Source organism: Micromys minutus, assembly GCF_963924665.1.
Source record: "Micromys minutus genome assembly, chromosome: 13".
In the NCBI taxonomy this organism is placed as follows: Eukaryota; Metazoa; Chordata; class Mammalia; order Rodentia; family Muridae; genus Micromys; species Micromys minutus.
This window is the reverse complement of record NC_137982.1, coordinates 57152901-57171753: the sequence shown is the minus strand read 5'-3', so window position 1 is coordinate 57171753 and position 18853 is coordinate 57152901. Positions and strand designations below refer to the sequence as shown.

General features: G+C 35.1%; 1 protein-coding gene across 1 annotated transcript; it reads left to right on the top strand.

The window, feature by feature from the left end:
* Positions 1–13662: 13662 nt before the first annotated feature.
* On the top strand, positions 13663–14604 carry LOC308428994 (olfactory receptor 8K3-like; the record flags this gene model as incomplete). Its single annotated transcript, XM_080927635.1, has 1 exon — positions 13663–14604. One exon carries the CDS (start codon positions 13663–13665, stop codon positions 14602–14604), a length of 942 nt encoding a protein of 313 aa, XP_080783761.1.
* Positions 14605–18853: the final 4249 nt, after the last annotated feature.

Below are 18853 nucleotides of genomic sequence, written 5' to 3'. Positions count from 1 at the left end.
TGCATGAACTGAACATAGCCTCCTACATCTATGTAGAAGATGTAAAATTTGGTCTCCATGTGGGTCCTTAACAATTGGAGCAGAGGCTGTCTTTGACTATGACTCTGTTACCTGCTTTTGGATCACTTTCCCTTAGCTGGACTGCCTTGTGTGGCCTCAGTGAAAGAAGATGCTTTTAGTACTGAAGAATCTTGTGCCAGGGTGCGTCAATACCTGGAGGGGAAGGGGACCTGAAAGAGAAGGGGTAGGAAGTTAAGGTGTGAGAGGGTGAGACTGGGATGAGAGTAGGGGTGGGGACTGTAATTGGGATATAAATTGAATAATTAAATTAATTAATGGGAAAAAAGAAAAACAAAACAAAATTTATATTGTGGATAATTACATTGTACTTGGGTCCAGAATATCTTATTGTAGCCCTAGCTAGCCTGAATAAATATTTTCAATTGGCTTAAACTTTTACCAAATTCTATGTAAATATAATGTTTAGAACCCATATTAATGACCAAACTTTGTCATTTCATACACTAGAGACTAAATCAGGGCCTTGGTCATTCTTTGATAAAGAACATCTATCTACCAAAAAATACATAATACAAGATTCCAGTAAAAAACATGAAGTTTAAATAAAATGATCAAAAGAAAGAAAAAAAAAGAACACGAAGTTAACTACTAAAACTTAATGAAAATTCATCTCAAAAAGTTGTTAATTACTTTGTACTCTATTTATTCTCAAATGAAACTGGAAACCATGAAAAGAAATTCAACATCACAAAGCCTCTTGGCTATAAGAGCTGAAGTGTTTTAAAGAATGCACAAACCTTTTAGGTTTTGTTTGTTTTGTTATCAGTGAACAAGGTACTCTAAGAGGTTTTATTCTGATACTTGCTGAGCTCTTCCTGAACCACATTTATAGCAGGAAAACCATAAAGCTAATGACAAATTAACATGATACTGTATTACTGTTAATATTGATACTTGCAAAGACAAATTAATATTTAAAAGTTTTTCAATAATTTGAATATTCTTTTCCCTCTCAAAAGAAAAATGTCAGTCATATTTGAAACACAATTTTTCATAGATTTGCTAGTCTAAATTTTATTTATTTATTGTTACACTCAAATTTTATTCCCCTCCCAGTTCAGCCCTATGACTGTTACACATCCCATACATCCTTCCTGCCTCCCTGTCTCCATGAGGATGTCTCCACCTTCACCAAACTTCCCACCTCTCAGCAGATCTCTCAACTCTCTCTCTCCCAGTCTCTTGAGGGTTAGATGTATCTTCTCTGACCGAACCAAGACCCAAGAGTCCTCTGCTGTATATGTGTTGGGGGCCTCATCTCAGCTGGTGTATGCTGCCTGGTTGGTTATCCAATATATGAAAGATCTCAGAGGTCCGTGTTAATTGAGACTGCTGGTCTACTTTCAGGGTCACCCTCCTCCTCAGCTTTTTCCAACTTTTCCCTAATTCAACCACAGGGGTCAGGAGCTTTTGTTGATTGGTTGAGTGTAAATATCTGCATCTGACTCTTTCAGCTGCCTGTTGTGTCTTTCTAAGGGCAGTCATGATAGTGAGTGTTCCATAGCCTCAGTAATGGTGCCAGGCCTTGGGGTCTTCAGTTGAGCTGGATATCCTTTTAGGCCTGTCCCTGGCACTTCTTTTCCTTAGGCTCTTCTCGATTTCCATACCTGAAATTCTTTCAGACAGGAACAAAATATACAATGGAAAAATCAAAGCATCATCAATAAATGGTGGTGGTCTGCATATAGAAAAATTAAAATAGACCCACATTTGTCACCTTGCACAAAGCTCAGGTTTAAGTGGATCAAGGGTCTCAACATAAAACCAAATACAGCCAATCTAATAGAAGGGAAATTTTGAAAGAGCTTTGAACTCATTGGCACAGGTGGAAATTTCCTAAATAAAACTCAAATGGCTCATACTCTAAGACCAAGAATTGATAAATGGAACCTTATAATACTGGAAATTCTGTAAGGCAAAAGACATAGTCAGTAAGACAAATTGACAACCTACACATTGGGAAAAAATCATCACTAACCTCACATACAATACAGGATTAGTGTCCAAAATATATAAAGAACTCAAGAAGCTAACCCACCATAAAAGCAAACAACCCAATCAAAAAATGAGGTATAAAACTAAGCTAAGAATTCACAACAGAGGAATCTCGAATGTCTGAAAAGCACCTAAAGAAATGATCAAAGTCCTTAGTTGATCTAAATTTTGTTAATTTTAATTTTCTTAATTTAAATTATTTTATTTATTTACCTTCCAGATATTCCCACTTCAATACTACCCCATCACATTCCTCCTTCCCCTTGCCTTCTACAGCATGTTTCTCACCAAAGCAGGCCTCCCTCTGCCCTGGGACCTCAAGTCTCCACAGATCAAACACATATTTTCCCACTGAACACAGACCAGGCAGACCTTTGCTACATATGTGGGTGGAGACAGGGAGACAAGAAGTATATATGCTGCTGGTTGGTGGTCTCTGAGAGCTCGCTGAGGACTGTGTTAGGTGAGACTGCTGGCCTTCCTACACAATCATTCTCCCTTTCAGCTTCTTCAATTCTTCCTCTAATACAACCATACGGGTCTGTGACTTCAGTCCAATGATAGTGTGCAAATATCTGCTTCTATCTCATTCAGCTGCTGATAGAAACCCCCAGAGGATAACAATGCCAGATTCCTGTCTCTATGCATATCATATCAGTAATTGTGTCAGGCCTCGGTGTCCCCCAAATAAGATGGATCACAAGTTGAACCAGTCATTGGACTGCTTTTCCTTCTGTCTCTTCTCCATTTCTGTCCCTGCAATTCATTAGATAGGAATAATTCTGGGTCAGAAATTTTGACTATGGGTTAGTAACTCTGCCAGTCTACTTGAGGTCCCGTAGATCTTCTGGAGGTAGGCTCTGAGTTCCCTTCCCCGAATGGTAGGCATCTTGACTAAGGTCATCCCCAGTGAGTCTTGAGTGTTTCTTACCTTCTGCGACTCTGGTAATTTATAGAGTGTTCCTATACCTCCCTCTTCTGGAAGCTGTTTATTATAAATGGATTTATAATCTTGTCTATCTGGGCTTCTCTCAAATCCCCCCACCATACCTGACCTTGCTCTCCCTTCCCCCTCCCCTTGTGCCTCCTCTCTCATTTCCAGGTCTCTCCCTCCCTCTGCCACCCATGATTATTTTCTTCCAACTTCAAGGTGTGATTGAAAAGTCCTCACTTGGGAATTTTTGTCGGGGAAGGGGATAACATTTCAAATGTAAATACAGAGAGTACCTAATAAAAATAAATTAATTAAAAAAGGAAGTAAGTTGTGATTCTCATAGGTCTGCCTTTATATGCTACTTGAGCGTTTTTTCCCTTACAGCTTTTAATATTCCTTCTTTCTTTTATGCATTTAATGTTTTGATTACTATGTGGCATGAATATATACTTTTATGGTTCAATCTATTTGATGTTCTGTAGACTTTTTGTACATTTATGCTCAACTCTTTCTTTAAATTAAGAAAGTTTCCTTTTATAATTTTGTTGAGGATATTTTTGACCTTCTTCTAGTCCTATTATTCTTAGGTTTGATCTTTCCTTGTATACTGAATTTTCTAGATATTTGGGGCTACTAGCTTTTACACTTTGTATTTTCTTGGATCAAAGTGTCAATATTTTCTATGATATGTATTACACCTGAAATTCTCTCTTTTTTTTCTTGGATTCTGGTGGTGATGCTGCATTTGCAGCTCCTGATCTTTCTAAATTGCTTTTCTCCAGGGTTGTCTCCTTCTGTGTTTTCTTTATTATTGCAGTTTTATTTCTCAGATCGTTTTGTTCAATTGCTTCACATATTTGACTTTATTTTTCATTATTTCTTTAAGGGAGATATTTACATCCTCCTTAAAGGCCTGTATCATCTTCATAAGATAGGAGTTTAGATATTATCTTGCTTTTCCGTGTGTGTTAGCTTAGACAGGGCTTGTGTTTGGAAAGCTTGGTTCTGATGCTTCCCAATTGCATTGCATTCGTGGTTAGAGCAGACCTCATGTGTCTCTGGTTACTGTGGACCTCCTGTGTTCTTGGTTACTACAGATTCCCTGGGAAGCAATCTGGTTGCAGAGTTTGGGCAGGTATAGGACTGGCCTGGCTGCTGATCTGCCCCAGGTGGAAAAATTGACCAGAAGGAAGGTAGACTTCCCCTTTGAAAATGTTTTCTGACCTTCTACCTTCTAGTCCTAGTTTTACTTTTTCTTTCTTCTTTTTTTTTTTTTGGTTTGATCATTTGATTATATCCTGAGTTTCCTAGATATAAGAATAGAACTGGGAAAGAAAGGGGATGGTCCTGAGATGGGCTCTTTGGGTTCCCCAGCTGGAATGGTTATTTGAGGGAAACTCTCACCTGTGTTCTTGGTCACTTCAGACTTTGTGGGAAGCATGAAGACAGCAACATTTGGACAGTTGTCAGCTAGGATGTTATTTTTATGGAGGTATGTTTATGTGAATGTAAGTGTTCAGAGACTATAATAGAGCATTAGATACCCTGAAATTCTAATGACAGGTAATGTAAGCTACATGATTTGGACCTGGAATCATGTAAGATCCTTTGGAAGCACACCATGTTCTTTTAACAGGTTAGATATCTATGAACACTAAGAAATTTTAGAACTGGCCAATAAAAAAATCATTATATAAATAAAGAGAACCAACTCAGGCTTTCCCCATAGCACTTGTTTTGTCACTATAAAGAAAATTAATAGATTGCTACATTCCTACTAGAAAATAAATGAAGGATAATCCCTCTGGAATATCTCCCTTGGTATTTTAATCACTGATAATGAAGACACTTATGCTCTGTTAATAATAGACTATTAATCCTTAGGAAACTCGATGATATACATGATTGCACACATATTTATAAAAGTAAAACTTTTGTAGATAATTTGTACATATTAATTATGACCTGTATTTCTTACATAATAATATTGTAGTGGTAATATATAGTAATAAAACAATTATAGTAATATTATTATCTAATAATATATAAAGTATATTATACCAGTAATATATAATAGAACACTATTTTACAAAAATAATATTATTGTAATAAAAATATGATATAAATTTAAATTGAAAAATATTACATGTTGGTCACTTCAGAGAGACAAGGGTAAGCCATCAATAAAGCAATCATTTCCACTAAATATAGGGATCCATCCCAGGCAGGATCAGGTCCTAAGGTGGGAAACACTCTCAGATCAAGGCAAAAGACTTGTAACGCTCTCTTACTCTGCTGAGTGCCAGAAGCTAATGGCTTCTGGAATTTTAACCCTCTCTCATTACTCTGTGGCTACAAGAATTACTGTTAGATATTCTTTTGTCCTGAAGTCTTTGTTTGATATTATATGAAGAAAAGCCTCTGGCTTGTGGTAATTTTGCTTCTGCTGATAGCAGCAGGGGAATTATGAAAAAGGCTGAGTTTCTCTCTGGCTCAAGGTCTCCTAGCTGACCAAGCAAAAGGTTTGGAGTTCAGCAATTCTACATGAGTCAGAGAAAAAAATAGAAAAGCAAAGGAAGTAAGGGAGAACTCAAGCACAAACATGGATACACACCATTTGGACAGACCTGACTATCTGTCTCAACACACAAACACACACATACACACACACACACATACACACACACACACACACACACACACACACACACACACACACACACATATATATATATATATATATACAGATAGATATATGTATGTACATATATGCATATAAATATATTGTACAAACATACACAAAGACAGACATGCATATACATACACATCCATACACACACACACACCACACACACACACACACACACACACACACACACATTCACTTTTGGTAGATGGAACAGAATCCTAAAAGCCATGCCTTATTTCTTCACTCTGGCTTTTTTATACTTCTTAGAGAAAAGTTCCTGATAATATTGCCTCATAGATAAAATGTTACACAAAGGAAACTAACCTATGGATAGTGATAGTAAGTTCAAAGAAGTGTTTCATTTGGTAACCTCATTATAAGTTCAAAGCAACAGTTTCACATGACCTTGATTTATATGAGTGACTTCTGTAGCTTCATCCTTGGACCTTACCTAGAATGGATGTTTTACCTTGTTTACAAGTTTGTTGGAAGCCTATTTCTCTTCTTATCATAACTTATGAAAGGTCATTTTATTCCTTATTTATGAAGCCTTTACTTATTATTCCATGAGGAAAAGGCATATTCTATTCTTTTTTTTTTTTTAATTATTTTAGTTTTATATTTTATTGGTTATTTCATTTATTTACACTTCAAATGAAATAACCCTTTCTGGTTTCTCCTTTGTAAACCCTATATCCCACCTCCCTCCTGCTTGCTTCTATGATGGTGATACCCATCCATTTCTGCCTCACTACCCTAGCATTCTCCTAGGCTGGACCAGCAAACCTTCACAGGCACAAGAGCTTCCTTTTCTACTGATGCCAGATAAGGCCATCCCCTGCTTTATATGCAACTGAAGCCAGGAGTCCTTCCAAGTGTAGTCTGTGACAGGTGATTTAGTTCTTGAGAGCTCTGGGGTGTCTGGTTGGTTGATAGTGCTGTTTTTCCAATGTGGTAGCAAACCCCTTCTTGATTCTTACTTTATCATATCTTTCTGCAACAAAACTAAAATCATCAGACTAAGACTGCTATAAAGTAATTAATTCATCTAAGCAGCATTAATTTACGAAAATGCATCCTCATATTTATCTGCAGGAAATTTATTCAATAGGGTGGACTAATGCATAGAAATTACTTGTCTATGTAATAGTTACAGGAAAGGCATGTCAACAGGAAGAAGCAATCCTGAGATGAACTCTTTAAGCATCCTGCATTCTCTGATTCCACCAATCACAGCCATACAAGCCACTAGGCAATCTTCAGACCACTCACCTGCTTGTCATAGTCTATCGTAGTGAGCTTCTGACAACTAAACTGATTATAAAAATAACACATTAAAAAATTAAAACATGTAACAAAAATAATAATTAGGTAAATTGATGAAAGTTAATGTATAGCATTAAAAATATGTACCAGTGGATGAGTATTATCAGATGTGAAATTAAATAATATAATTTTTACAAAATATATTTAATTCATTAGATTTTATTGATGGAAACATAGATATTTTTACATTAATAATATAATTCTTTGACTGAAACCATCTAGTACTTACTTCCAAGTACAGGGTAAATCTGATCGGAAAGTATAAATATATTTTGTGAAAAACCAACAACTTGTTAGCATTGAATATAAAATAGAAACATCTCAAAATTTTATACAAATTATTTACATACTAATACACAGGTGAAGGATATATAATTTACCAATTTAAGTTTATATGTGATAAATATGGATAATCTGGTGGTCATTATTCCATGTGCAATATTATGGAAGCACCACCCTCTCTAATCAAACACTGTTTTTGAATTTTTGAGATTATAATTTGATTACAATAATTTTCTTTCCTTTCCTTTTCATTCCTCCAAACTCTCCCATATCCTATCTTTACTCCCTCAAAACCTTCAAATATGTGGATTCATTTTCACAAATTAATATGTGTGTGTGTGTGTGTGTGTGTGTGTGTGTGTGTGTGTAGATAGATAGATAGATAGATAGATAGATAGATAGATAGATAGATAGATAGATAGATAGATAGATAAATAGGTAATTTTTTTGTATAGGATTGAGATCTGATGCCTTCTCTCACATATTTTGGCATGGTCATTGTTGGAATTTTTGTTTATATCACATTTGTTCAGTAACACTGAAAAAATTTTATGGGTGTACCTTCTGAGATTACACTCTTTTAATTATTTTTGCTCATGGTTTTCCAACCTTTTAGACCCTCATAGATTCTCCTCACATTCGAGCAAACCAACTTTAAGTTTCCTCTCTCTCCCTTCTTCCCTCCCTCCCACCTCCCTCTCTTCTTCCCTCCCTCCTTCCCTCCCTTTCTCTCTCTCTCTCTCTCTCTCTCTCTCTCTCTCTCTCTCTCTCTCTCTCTCTCCTTTTCTCTTTCTCTTCCCCTCCCCCTCCCATTCTCTCTCCCTCTTTCCTTCTCCATTTTGCTCTCCTTTTCCCTTTCCCTCTTTTTCTTTATTCCTCTATTTCTCCCCCTCCCTTTCTCTCTCCCCTCAAAACAAAACAAAACAACATATCTAAAAACCAGGACAAACAAAGAAGTTACAATTAAGACAAAATGTTAAAACAAACTAACTTCAATTGCAAGGCTATTTGGTAATCTCATCACTGACCCATCACTTCCTCTTGAAACCAGAAATCAGTCTTTCAACACTGTTTTGTTCTGTTCTGTATTTTGTTTGTGAAGGATTAATGATAGAAGTTGTAAACTCCTTTGCTTATTTACTGAGACAAGGTCACCTGATATGATATCTAAAAATGCCAGAGTAATAAGGCAGGAGTGGATAGGTGGGAGTAGGAGAATCTTCATCAAAGCAGAGGGAGGGTGATGGTATAGGGAGGGGGGAAAGAGGATGATATTTGAAATGTAAATACATCAAATATCCAATAAAAATGAAAAAAAATTAAATAAGACAGGGTTTGAGGGGCCACAGCAAGACTGAGTCTGTGACAATTTTATTGAGAGCAATTATACATTTTATACCTTTGTCAGAAATAAAATGTAATGGCCATTACCAGTATCAAAATATTTATTGTTGTTATACAAGGTACAGAATATTAATGTCTAAGATCCATTGTCTGGTCAAACATCTACTCTTTATTAACCATTAAGAAAACAAGAAGAGAAACACATAGCTGCCTGTATACTCCATAACTCCATAACATTGGTCTTCAGGAACTGGAAGACACATTTTACCCCAAGACTTATAGACTCTAACCTGAAAAACTTGTGATGCTGGACTCTCAAAACAGCTAGGCCCGTGGCGCTAGTTGCATATGTATCAGAGTATATCATTGTATAGCATCAATGGAAGGAGAGGCCTTTGGTCCAATGAAGGCTCCTTTTTCCAGTTTAGAGGACTACTGAAGTGCTGAGGTTGGAGTGGGTGGTTGGGAGTGGGAACATTTTTATGAAAGCAAGGGAGGTGAGAAAGTGGATGGGAGAAGAGGAAGGAGATAATATTTGAAGTGTAAATACAGAGGATATCCAATAGAAAAAGGGGGGGAGAAAACAATAAAGTATTAAACAAAAAAATATGTCAACTATACTGAGCCAAATCCATTGGTTCCGTCCAAAAGTTGACCTTATTTTCCTGACTTCTAGTTAGTACATTTTAAAAACCTATTTATATTGAATCATACTTTTTCAGTCTATTTCTGCTTGATATGATTGCATTTTATTTAGAATGAAGTGCTGGACAGCTAATGACATGTTCTGGTTTGATCAAGTAAAATACTTTCTGGTTCATTATCTGGTTTGGTTTTGAGAAGATATATGCACTATTTGTTTCTTTATTTTGATGTGATTTATACAATATTTGCTTTGCTCTTTCTGTCTTAGGACATTCATAATGTTCTCTGCAAGTCTATCTAAGTTATCAAACATTTCAAATTCATTAATCTTTACTTTGTTTGATATTCTATAATATTTTATTTATTAATTATTGAATCGACAGTTAAGTAGATTTTTACATGTTGTCTAGTACACATAATGTAGATGTGAGAGTACAGATCTCTTTAAGAACCTAATATCAATATATTCACATAACTTATATTTCTGGATTGTAAAATAGGTATATTAATAAACAACAAAGTCACTGTTGATGACTAGGGTTCTCTGACAATTAGTTTATAACCTCTAGACATCTCATTAGACTCACAAATTATTTAGATGTGATTGATGATTTACTTAGAAGATCCATAGGGAAAAGTTTCTGTAGCTTCGCAAAATGCATAAATTTTACTCCAAAAGCTTTTATTAAGAACCATATTCAAGAATGAAGACATTGCTTTCAGACAGGTAAGAGAATGTGACATAGCCATCTATGAATTCAAGCATTGTCACAGTTTGTTCTTCCCCAGCAATCTGAGCCCATTTTTAGTACCAATATTGAATTATTTCTGAACCTATGATTCTCATGCAGCAGGTGAATGACTTTCACTTTTCCTTCATGTTAATACTTGCAATGACAAAAAACATTTCTTATAAGCATCTTTGAAAATTACTCAGAAATGTTATATTGCATAGAATTTTAATATTGTTATAAATAATATAGTAACTGATTCATTTACTATTCTCTTATTTTTCACAAATTAAATATAAGAAATATTGATTTTATATATGATAATAAAAACTTTAAATGAATTGTTTGCCAAAATTAATGTTTGCTTACTGTTTATTAAATTATAGCATATATACATAATTTAGTATGAAATATAATATAACCTAAATACATACATACTGCTCTTAATTTTTTAATAACAAAACTTGGACTTTGAGTATTTCATATTCCTTTCTTGTGTCTTCCTAATTGTCAGTTAGTTTTGCTCCAGGAACTCTGAAAACAATTGCATTCATTTTTTATAAATATAATTTATAAAAATATATTTATAAAAATAAATATAAATATAATTAATTTCTAAATTGTTCAATAGGAAAATAAAATTTCCAAGTCATTAAAGATGTGCCTAGCATTATTTTCATATGAGAGGTTTTTTTTTATGTTTATGACAAATTATTATACATGTAATTGCAGACTATTTAGAGGTTTAACAGTCTTTCTGTACTCAGTAATAGAGTATCTCTGAAAAAATATTTGATTCCCTCAATGTCTCTTCAATCTATAAGCAATAAACTGTTATATCTATCCTTTTAGAAATATGATACTCATGTTGCATAGTTTTAAGGTTTCAGTATGGAAAGATAAACAAATAACATGGAAACAAAGTTGTTGTATTTTCTTGTTAAATGCAACATTTTTCAAATATAAAAATAATTTGATGTGAAAAACTATAATCAACATTTAAGTGAGTAGCAAAAATTAAATAAACTCTTTTAACAGATCACTGTTAGGCATTTTGTTTATTCTGCTTATTTATAGATTATATAAACAATGATGGTGCTCATGATATTCAACAAAATTATTGTCTACTGCACTATATTTTAATCTAACAGATATTGGATATTTTTTCATATATATCCTATGATTTTCAAACTTACCTTCAATTATTTTTTATTATATTTGCAAAGAAAGACACTGATGAACAAAAAGATGTGAACATAATATACAAGAAGAATTAAAATCACATAAAATTATCCCTGTAATTTATTTAAACATTTATTTCATTTTATATTCATAATGTTGTTTACCATAGTAAAATATATGGAATATTAAGTATTATGATTTATTATATTAAAACCACACTTTTCTCTAGTGAATTTTAAATTTTTATTATTAAACCAATAATAAGTCATTCTTCCTTATTTGCTCAGACATCTTTATATATTTCTAGGTTCTTCACTATAATATGCAAATATATGTATCAAAATTTTATTGTCTTAAGAAGTATCTTTAGGAAAAATTTATAAAACCATATAATTATTTCACATGTATATACTATATTTTCCACTAATTAACTCATTTACTTTACATCCTAACCATAGCTCTGCCTCCTCACAGTCTTCCCCACATACTTGGTCCTTCCCCCATCACTTTTGTCCTTCCACGTTGAAAATGTTGAGGTCCTTCTCTTGGTGCCAACCCACCCTGACACCTCAAATCACAGCAGGGCTAGGCAGTAGTCTCCCACTGAAGTCATGCAAAGCAGCTCATTTATGGAAACAATATTTACAGTCAGGCAATGGAGTTAGAGTAAGCCAATGCTCCATTTCTTGGGAGACCCACATGAAGACCAAGCTGCACATGTGCTACATATATGCAGGGGTGCCTAGGTCCAGCCCTTGTATGCTCTTTGGTTTTAGATTCAGTCTCTGGGAGGCCCCAAGCATCCAGAATAGCTGATTCTGTTGGTCTTCTTGTGGGGTACCTATACCCTCCATGTTCTTTAACCTTTCCCCTAGCTATTCCACAAAACTTCTAGAGCTCAGTCTAATGCTTGGCTGTGGGTTCCTATATCTATTTTAGTCAGATGCAGGGTGAATCATCTCAGAAGAGAGTTATGTTAAGCTCCTGCCTTTAAATTCAGTTTGACAGATACAAATAGAAATTAAGGCTCCAATGTAATTGAAGGATGAAGGCCAGCCTGCAATTTGCCCCAATGGATCCTCTGAGGATAGCTCAATACACCCTCCCCAAATTGTAATTGTCAGTGGTTGGTTCTATATGTCTAGGACATCAATAACAAATACAGCTGTCAACAGCATCTTCACAAGTAGTGTGACAAAAGTATGAACAACTAAGAGAAATCACAGTCTTATGATGTGTTCCTGAATATATTATCTGTGTAGTCATAGTAATAGTTGTTTCCTTCATCCGTACTGCTCACAAAATCATCAAGAATCACCTGAAACATAGTGAACAATGCAGTGTTACTCTTAATGCAGGGGAGACAATGCCTTAAATAGGTCTAATGAACACCAAAATGCTAGATCTAATTACCTATCTACTTACGATTTCAGATCAGTAAAAGAGTTCAGTACTGTCCACTGGGATGTATACAAATAATTTTGAATACAGCCCCATTATGGTAAGTTTAACCCCTGTTTAAAAATGGGAAAAAAGTTTATACCTATGATTTTGAAAGCTACTGGGGGTAGTATACATGCAGTACAACATAAAATCCTTCTTTTCTCCAAAACATGTATGAACACATCTGTTTAAGCCACATGATAAAGAGAGAGAGAGAGAGAGAGAGGGAGAGAGAGAGAGAGAGAGAGAGAGAGAGAGAGAGAGAGAGAGAGAGAGAGAGAGAGGAGAAGTAGAGGCTGGCCATGAGCACCTAGAGTGAGGAGGAGGAAGGAAAGGGGAAGAGGAGGAATAGGGCAGAGAGCAAGGCTGCAAGAGAGCAAGAGCAAGAGCTCTCTTTCATTTCTTAATACAACTCCAATTTGTAGTTCTTTGGAAATATTGATCTTACATGTCTAGTCAACATATTTTATAGCTTAACACTTTTATATACTCCACCTCTATGCATAAGCAGCCCATGATTCAGTTCAAAGATGAGCTGATTTATTTTTAAATGGCCTTAGCTATACACAAGTATATGAATTTGTATATATTACTAAATAAAATTACATGTCACTGAGATTTTGAAATATAGAAATGATTAATGATGAAATGCTAAAAAGTGTAATAAACAGTGGCAAACAAAGTTTTGAAACTGTTACATGTGTTTTAATATACATGCCAATAAATTATATATCTAGAATGTGTATTTTAAGGTATGCTTCTAGCTACCATCTACCTACCTTTCATTTATCTGAGATTATTAATCATGAAATTATTTAAACATCACAACAACTATTAGGGCTAAGAATGTTATATGTGTGTATTAAATATATAATTTTAAATGTTAGGTCTTGAACAAATTAGATATGTTATCTGTTATGCTTTTAAACAAATTTCTCCAATTAACAATAACTTAACTCTACAGGTGATGCTAATTTCTCCCATCAGAACAGGGTTTCTCATGAACTAGGATGGAGAAACACAATCGCACAGTGGTAACTGAATTCATCCTGATGGGCATCACTGCCAACACTGAGCTACAGCCCTCCTTGTTTGGATTGTTCCTTCTCATCTATCTGATATCACTGGTAGGAAACTTGGGCATGATTGTCCTTACTTTGGTGGACTCCAAGCTGCAAACACCCATGTATTTCTTCCTCAGACACCTCGCCACTGTGGACCTTGGTTATTCAACAGCTGTGGGACCCAAAATGTTAACAAATTTTATTGTCGATCAAAATAGAATATCCTTTAATCTTTGTGCTACACAGTTAGCTTTCTTTCTTCTGTTCATTGCTTGTGAACTTTTTATTCTGTCTGCCATGTCCTATGACCGCTATGTGGCCATCTGTAAGCCCCTATTCTATATGATTATCATGTCAAAAAGACTATGCTGGGTACTTGTAGTAATTCCTTATATTTACTGTACTGCTGTGGCTCTTCTAATCACAATTAAGATCTTCACTTTGTCTTTCTGTGGTTCCAATGTCATTAGTCATTTCTACTGTGACAGTCTTCCTTTGTTATCTTTGGTCTGCTCAAATACACAGGAAATTGAAGTAATAATGCTATTCTTAGCTGCTTTTAATTTGATTTCCTCTCTTCTCCTTGTTCTTGTGTCTTACCTCCTCATCCTCATAGCCATTCTCAGGATGAACTCTGCTGAGGGTAGACGCAAGGCTTTCTCCACCTGTGGGTCCCACCTGACCGTGGTCACTGTCTTCTATGGGACATTGATATTTATGTATATGCAGCCCAAATCTAGTCATTCCTTTGACACTGATAAATTAGCTTCAGTCTTTTACACCCTGATTATCCCCATGTTGAATCCTTTGATCTACAGCTTGAGGAACAAAGATGTAAAAGATGCTCTCCATAGGACAGGGAAAAAAATACACAGTGTTTGCTTTTGAAATGCACACAGGACTCAATTTCTTCACTCTTTATTATCTATAGAAATGTTTAGCAAATACAAAGAATCAAGAGAATTAAAGATTATCATTCTTCCTGGTTGTCAAACATATAAATGCTCTATAAAAATTTATGAAGAAAACAATCAATCTTACCTCTTTAACTGAGAAGGTTTGGGTTGTAATGGAAAATGCATGGTCACATAAATTCACAAAGTGTAAAGGTCACAATACTCACTGGTATAATTTTATACTCTTTATATATAACAGGAGCAGTAGAACAGAACTTACATGATATTGTATACCAGACTCATTATGTTTTCTAATGTGTTGCAACATTTGTGTCAACATCTTCATTACTTTTTAAAATTCATTCATTTCTATTTGATGTGTGAAAGTCTCAATTGATCACAGTAAGAGAAAACTGAATTCTCTGCTTTGCTTGTAAATTAACATAGACCTTGCTTAAATGTCCCATCATATGAACCTTACACATCATATCAACCTAACTTTCATATATGTTGCCCCTGGTGGTGGGTATTTAGAAAATTTTGTCCCTAAAAGAACTTGTAGTTTCTTCCTAGAATCTATTTTCCCCAATTTAGTGTATAGGCACTTTCAAATGAATATACCAATTCAAGTAGATGATAAATCTTTGCTTAAAAATTGTAGGAATTTTTGTTTTATTTACTTTTATGGGCCATATATGTTTAATTTATTTCTTGTTTTCTTTGTATATCATTATCTAAATTAAAATAAAAGATACTTGAAATTCTGTGTTGTTTTTTATTCTTGCATAGAGCCTGGATGTATTCAGTAGATTTCTTGTGAAATCTTTTTTGGCTCAATCAACAGTGAGCATAGTACTTGTTTTAATAGATCCTTTGACTGTATGAATTTGATAAGCAAGCATAACATAACAAATACAAGAGGGCATTATTTCTAGTCAAAGTGCATATATATATATATATATATATATATATATATATATATATATAAAGAAATAAATATTCACATATTATGATAATACCTCAAATGTATCTTTCCTAATACCTCAAGCTTTAGAAAAGTCTTTTCTGTTTAAGTTTTTTTTTCTTTTTTTTTTTTTTTCCTGAACTTCACATAGTCTGTGAGTTGTTTCTGGGGTGTTCAGAGCTTTCTGAGGTTAGAATCCCATTATCAGTGACTACATATTATGTCTGTTCTTTTCTGACTGGGTCATCAAACTCAGGATGATATTCTCTAGATGCATCCATTTTCTTAAGAATTTCATAAAGTCATTGTTTCTGATAGCTGAGTAGTACTCCATTGTGTAAATATACTACATTTTTGTGTTCGTTAATCTACTGAAGAACATCTGGGTTCTTTCCAGCTTCTGGCTACTATAAATGGGGCTTCTATGAACATTGTGGTGCATGTGTCTTTGTTGTATGTTGGAGCTTCTCTGGGGTATATGCTCAAAAGTGTAATAACTGGGTCTTCCGGTAATACTATGTCCAATTTTCTGAGGAATCGCCAGACTGATTTCCGAAGTGGTTGTACCAGTTTACAACCCCACCAACAGTGGAGAAGTGTTCCTCTTTTGCCACATCCTCACCAGCATCTGCTGTCATCTGAATTTTTGATCTTAGTCATTCTGACTGGTGTGAGGTGAAATCTCAGGGTTATTTTGATTTGCATTTCCCTGATGGCTAAGGATGTCTAGCACTTCCTTAGATGCTTCTCAGCCATTTGCTATTCCTCAATTGAGAACTTTTTTTTAGCTCTGTACCCCATTTTTTAATAGGGTTGTTTGATTCTCTGGTATCTAGCTTCTTGAGTTCTTTGTATATCTTGGATATTAGGCCTCTATCTGATGTGGGGTTGGTATAGATCTTTTCCCACTCTGTTGGCTGCCATTCTGTTTTCTTGACAGTGCCCTTAGCCTTACAGAAACTTTGCAATCTCATTAAGTCCTATTTGTCAATATTTGACCTTAGAACACGAGCTTTTCTCCTGTGTCTATGTGTTCTAAGGTTTTCCCTACTTTCTCTTCAAATAATTTCAGTGTACCTGGTTTAATGTGGTGTCTCTTCAAATTTAATACCATTTTATGTGCATATTATACCAAATTTATCTGTGCTGCCAATCAATTGATAAATATATAGTCTATCGAATAATAAAACTACATTTAGAGCAACATGGGAATCTACTAAAGAAGACATCTATTTTTATTCTTTAATACTCTTTTATATTCTAGATATAATACCCCTCCAGGTATGGCCCCTGGCCAATCCCCATCCCTTACCTCCTCATCCCCACTGCCATCTTTAAGATGTCCCCACTCCACCACCCCCATGCTATCATGCTTCCACACTCCCTGTTGTCTCAGGTTTCTTGAGGATAAGATGTACCTTCTTTCACTTAAGCTGACCTGCAGTCCTTTGCTGTATACGTGTTAGGGCCTCATGTCAGATGCTGAATGCTTCCTGATTTGTGGCTCAATGTCTGACAGAACTAAGGGGTTCATGTCAGTTGAGACAGTCCATTAGGACTGTCCTATTCCTCAACTTCTTCCAAATTTTTACCAATTAAACCATAGAGTTTCCTGGCTTCTGTCCGGTGTTGGGGTGCTAGTATCTGTATCTGACTCTTTCAGTTGCTTGATGGGCCTCTCTGAGAGCAGTCATGCTAAGCTCTTGTCTGAAAACACAGCACGACACCAGTAACACTGTCTGGACTGAAAATCTCCCATTGAGCTGGATCCGAATTTGTGCCTGTCACTGGACATACTTTGTCTCATGCTCCTGTCCATTTTGTCCCTGCAGTTCCTTAAAGAAGGAACTATTCTGTGTCAGAGCTTTTGACCGTTGGATGGCAGCAACAACCTTCCAATTGACATCTTCTCCCTCCATTGGAAGTGAACTATATAAGTTACCCCTCTCAACTGTTGAGCATTTAATCCAAGGTTCCTCCCTTTGAGTCCTTACCAGAGAGTCTCTGACCTCCTAGGTGTCTGGCATATTCTGGAGGGTCTTCACCTCACCTCCTTTTGCTGGTTTTCTTCCTCTGTCCAAATAATTCCCTTTCAGTATATGCATAAATATAATGTATGTACATCTATATGTGAAATCTTATGTAATCAAATATATAATATATATGTAAGAAAAACAAAGTATTTTGTCACCGTTATCTTTATGTTCTTTTAATTCTTTAAAATATTTACTAACAACATTTAATTTTCTGCTTCTAAACCTTTAAAAGTGAAATCATCAAATGTGTACAATTTTGCTCCTGTCTTTTTTTCTATGAATATTCTTCTAAATACATTTTTCTTTAGTAAGGATCATTGAGTCACTTTGTATTTATGTGCTTAGTTGAGATAACACTTTGTCCAAGTAATCATCCTTGTTAATTCATGCAATTAACTCTACAAAGGGTTTCAAAATTTCCCTAAAATATGACTGAAATTTATACTCTTACCAGCAGTGGAGAATGAAATTCACATTTGCCAGCTTATTTTGTATTCTTTACATTGATTCAATACTTGGACCTACCTGGCATAAAATGTTTGTCACCACTGACTTTCTTTTCTATTTATCTCTTTTATTTTAGCCGTGAGCATACCTTTCATGTTAACCACTCAAGGTGTATCTGCCTTCCCAGCTTCTCTCAACATTCTTTGTGATTAAGGGCATTGATTTGTTACTACACTAAACCCCAAGTCAATTATGATTTCCAGAAGAACAAAAGTTAGCAGAATGACTTACTATACAGGAAATGAGTAATAGAACTGAGCTCCTTCTTTGATCTTTGCTGTTTTCCATATACCACGAGGTTATTTTTTTGTTCTGTGTCATACTTATTGTATCGTGATATTTTTGTACCAAAACTAGTATAAGCAACTGACCATAGGATAAATCCCAAAAAGGATAATGTAGAGCAAGTTATCGTTCTATTCTTATTTCCTTCAGGAGTTTATGAGGGTTAAGGAGGCTAAACCCTGCATTCACTTTTGCAGATTCTGGGATTTGTAACAATCACATACTGCATAGGGGTTGGGGGAGATAAAGATGGATGCCTTGGGTCTGCAGGCCTCTACCTTCCTACCCTGCCATGGCATCCAGTTGTAGTGTTTTTTCTGACCTGTATTAGGACCCCCACAACAAATGCTCTATGAAGACCATAGTATAATCAGTCTACACCAGTAAACAAGAGGAGAACAACATACCAAATTGTGATCCTCAAGGATTGCTTTATTTAATAAGCTGAA